This window comes from Protomyctophum bolini (assembly GCF_963924005.1).
Source record: "Protomyctophum bolini genome assembly, chromosome: 10".
In the NCBI taxonomy this organism is placed as follows: Eukaryota; Metazoa; Chordata; class Actinopteri; order Myctophiformes; family Myctophidae; genus Protomyctophum; species Protomyctophum bolini.
Genome location: NC_137871.1, coordinates 41,326,584 through 41,331,325, shown reverse-complemented (window position 1 = coordinate 41,331,325; position 4,742 = coordinate 41,326,584). Strand labels below are relative to the sequence as shown.

The 4,742-nt window shown below is 42.2% G+C and overlaps 1 protein-coding gene across 1 annotated transcript in view; it reads right to left on the bottom strand.

Annotated features, from left to right (window-relative positions):
* Positions 1-3,707, bottom strand: part of LOC308322657 (fibroblast growth factor receptor-like 1) — a 57,208-nt gene extending 53,501 nt beyond the window's left edge. Inside the window, exons 1-2 of the mRNA XM_080774048.1 lie at positions 3,304-3,707; positions 1,286-1,385 (exon numbers count right to left, since the gene is read on the bottom strand). Coding sequence (XP_080630174.1) covers positions 1,286-1,358 — 73 coding nt within the window. The 5' untranslated portion in view covers positions 1,359-1,385; positions 3,304-3,707. The remainder of the gene's footprint in view (positions 1-1,285; positions 1,386-3,303) is intronic.
* Positions 3,708-4,742: the final 1,035 nt, after the last annotated feature.

The window sequence follows — 4,742 nt, the reverse complement described above, 5'->3', positions numbered from 1 at the left end:
GCTCTCACATTATAGGTGGACTCAACCCCCACAGGAATACTGGAGTGAAAAACTATAGACAAAGTATATACTCAACCCCCCCAGGAATACTGGAGTCAAACTATAGCTATATAGTCAAACATTACTCCACTATACGTGAAAGTTGCTCTGTCACATTTGTACTAAAGCTAAAGTAGTAGTGGAAACTGGAGTATTCTTTATTTATTTTTTTAAATACTGGGGTATTCAAAAGTAAGTAAGCCTTGTCGAGCCATGAGGCCCATAGGGGCAGCAGCCTGTCTCCTGTTTCCTTAGCGCGAGGCAGCTTGATGTACAAGTACACACCCTGGACATGACGCTAGTATGTCGCAGGGACTTGGACCCCCAATACAACCCTTGATGCTGATCAGTGCCAAGCAGGGACACACTGGGTCCAATTTTTATAGTCTTTTTGGTATGACCCAGCCGGGGATCGAACCTGTCCCAGGGTGGACACAAATTAACGTACATACTTTTCAAAAGTATTCAAAAGTACAATCAATATCACCTGGCAGTCACCTCTGTTACGTATATCCAAAACTGTCACTTTTCAGAAGTAGCAGATGTACAAACTCACGCTTGTGGAATATGTGGATCTGCTACTTGTGCTATTTTTGTGTGTGACGCTAACACGCTATATGATCAAGTATAGGGCGTTAATCTACAAAACAACACAAACAGTTAGAATGTGAAGAGGAGATCAGGCCTTTCGGGACCGATCCCCAACACAGATTTATTTTCCCATGATTGGCCAAATAACGATCTAAGGAGAAAATGTCCAAACCCACAATGTCAAAACTGTTGCTGTGTGTGTGGGGAGGAAGGGGAGAATGTTGAGGCCTGTCACAAAGATGCAAAGCCATATAATATTGTACATTGGATTGGCATATACTCCCTTGGAATTGTGTGTGCCTTTTTTTTTTTTTTACAAGATCGGTTTCTTCAAATTGGGTAAATTTCCCGATCGAGTCTTCTGGAGTTAAATCTGTGGCCGCTCGATCAGAGCACCTCCTTTCTGCCCGGCAACAACGTGAACAACGCCTCTAAAAACTGGCCTTCTTTAAGCTCACAACGGGTCACGGACTACATTTTATCCAGCCTGAGTCCTGGGTTCAAAAACAGATTTAGAGTAGACCACCCCCCAGCCTAATTACACAGGAGAACGAGAGGGTGGGATTATAGTCTTTCCCCCGACGTGTGCACGCACGCGCAGTCGCGCACACACACACACACACACACACACACACACACACACAGTGTGCCTTACCTCTGGCTTTCACTGAGGTAAGCAGCAGCAGCATCATTGAGCTCCAAGTAAAGCACACTTCCACCGGCCCCATCTTCTTCACACACTGCAGGGCAAGGAGCTGAAATAAGACACAATGTATATACATACTTTAAACATGGAGATTATATGAATTAAAATACATATTTTCATAAATGGTAAATGTACAGTATATAGCGCTTTTATCCAAGGCGCTTTACATAGATTTTGCATCAATTCACCCATTCACATTCACACATTCATACACCGATGGCGGCGGAAACCATGCAAGGCACCAACCAGCAATTTGGTGTTCAGTGTCTTGCTCAAGGACACTTCGACACTAACTCTGGGGGAGCCCGGGTTCGAACAGGCAACCTTGCGGTTATACCATCCAGCCACTCGACCCCTGAGCCACCAACGCCCCGTATTCATCTATCTAATGCAACCCCGATCCTGCAATAATCACACACTAAGAGCTGCTGACTGACTGAGAAAAATGTTGATCATACTCACAAATCTGAGAAAGCAGTGTATCCTATAGTATAGCTAAACAAATCCCCACTAAAAAAAAAACACCTCCAGAGATTACAGCTATGTTGCCAATGCTAACTAGCCTACCTAATGTGACGAGAGGTAACTGCATGCACACAAGTGGTCTACTGTACTGTACTGTACTGTACTGTACTGTAAATTGTCAAGAGGCAATAATTCCGCTGTTAACCCATTCTGACCGGGCACCCATTTTGGTGTTAGCATCATGTTATGCTTTACCTATTGAAAAATAGCAGATCTACAAGCTCATATCGCGCCACCGAGTGGCGCGATACGAGCTTGTAGGTCTGCTATTTTTGAAAAATTCGAAGAACGACTGACATTTTTAGAATCTGATCTCAGGTCAGAATGGGTTCATCAGACCAGTGTGTGTCCAGTGGAAACCTCGTATGAATCTGATCTCAGGTCAGAATGGGTTAAGATCTGGGATAAGGGACCCTTACATTCAGCATTGGAAAGTAACTCAGTATACATTCAGCTAAGTGCTGTAGCCTGTAGTCTCAAAGTGGCCTTTAAGGGAGTCTTTCAGGGGTCTTTGAGGGAGTTCCAGGGGGTCCCCATGCAGCTAAATGACAGTTAGGAACCAAATGGACTTGTATGGGTCCGTAACCAAGTGTACAAATTTTATACACTCTCAAGAGTTAAATTAACCAATTGTTATTTTTTTATATTGTTTAATGATGACGATAACTGTGGGGGGAGGGATGGGTTGAGGTGAGGGAGAAAAAAATAAATATGGTATGTTCAAACTGTACTAAAGTCTAAACTGTTGAAAACATATATTTAAAAAACAATAGAGTTAAATTAACATTGTTTACAATATAAATTGGGGGTCCCTGAGATAGGAATGCCATTAAACGGGGGTCCGTAGCCTAATGCATGAACTGAGGTCCTTGAAATTAAAATTATTGAGAATCAATGCTGGAACCGTAATAAAAATCATTATGGAGGGGTCCCCGTCATATATCTTCAAATGGGGGTCCGCGAGCTAATAAATGTGGATTTGGTGGTCCTTGACATGGAAAAGGTTTGAGACCCACTGCTGTAGACTTGGAGGTACATGCTTTGAGTATTTCCACTTAAAACCTCTACAAACTCCACTACAGTAGTGCAGTACAATTGTTCAAAGCTTTACTTATTGGATTGTATTATGAAAAAAACAACAAACAAGCAAGCACACAAATATAAGCAGCTGGAAAGGACACTACTTGAGTTGTCTACCTTAATTATGTAAGCTATCACTATAGGATAAATGAATGACACGAGTAGCCATGATGTGTTATTCAAACAATTATGTTAAAAATAGATGTAGCCTATAGTTAAAAATATACGCCTTGTTGGTGGTCTATCCATCCCACATCCTCCTCCAATTATAACCCCCCACGCACACACACACGCACACACACACACACACACACACACATCAAATGGTTCAGTGAATTAGCAGTACAGGCTATTATACTCACGTGACTGTATATAATATACCGTGGACTTCTTCTATTCCCAGGAAATCAACACAACACAGACTTAAATTGGAAGCCAATTAAGTCTTATTGGAGAGACGTCAGGTCATCATATAATCCCACATCGTCATTTATTTATAAGTCCATTATCGATACGACCGACCGGGTCATATTAAAGCACACAAACGCACGACCCGAACATCAGACGGAACCAAACAATAATAACAGGCATAAGATAGTTGGTGAGTTGTTTTCACCACGTACTAACTGGCTTTTCCCCCACCTCCGTCACCCACTGCGTGTGTGCGGCGTCCAGTCCATCCTTTTAAAGTTGTTCTTTTGTCGTGGTGTGAGGAGGCGAACTATTTTGCTCTGACTGACTACACACACACACACACACACACACACACACACAGACCGTCGTCTGGTGAAAGAGTGGAAGAAGAGAGAAGTGGAGGAGAAGAGGGAAGAGAGGAGGCGTGAAAAGGGGAGTGTGTCTGTCTGATCCTGACCTGATGCTCACATCTGGCTCACCGCTGCCTAATTAGGGAAAGCCTTGGCTTTGATATTTTTTTTTGCCGTCGTGGAGAAACGGCGGCACCTTGTGGCGGGTTGCTGAATTTGTAATTCAACGTCTTGAGGCAAAAAATGAACTGAGAAACTCAAGAGTATGCAGTCAGTCAGTGGTGGAAGAAGTCACTCGTACTGATAATCTGAGATGAGATTGCTTTATTTTTTAAAGCGGAATATAAAAATACCATGTTACAAGTAAAAGGCTTGTGTTCACGCATGCCCATGGTGCAGGAATGTATTCAAATTTCAACTTGAGTAATCCACACAGAGAGCTACAGACTCAATTCGAACAGCTAAAGACCAGTATAAAATAGGTCTTACTAAATAGTCACACTACCCACTAAAACATTGTACTGTACAACGTTTTGTATTAATAGGCCTACTCTAAGTCATGTACAATGTCTAACTAAAACTGCCATATAATTGTAGTTGGATAAAACAAATATATATAAAGGGTTTAATGGGTTAATGTATATTAAGTGAAAGGTACCTCAAATAGTACAGTCCTTGGGTCACAACTCACACACACAGCGCTGGCGCCTGCAGAGAGTTGGGCTCCCGATACGATATGTTTGTTTTATAGAACACTTATACCATATCACAATAGTACAATATCAAAAATCACAGACAATAATCCAATCCACTCTAAAATATAGAAATATTGATACTAGCAAACCGCGGTGAATTCGAACCCACAGCCTTCGCGGTGGTGGGCAGCGACTTTTCCCACTGCGCCACCCGAGCACCCAGAAAACACATTTTTTAAAATCACAATGGTTTAATCCTGGTTAAGTGACTTGGTTGGTTAAATCGGTTAAGAAAAGTCACCACAGTCGAGAAAGTTGAGAAATAACAAAAACACAAACATC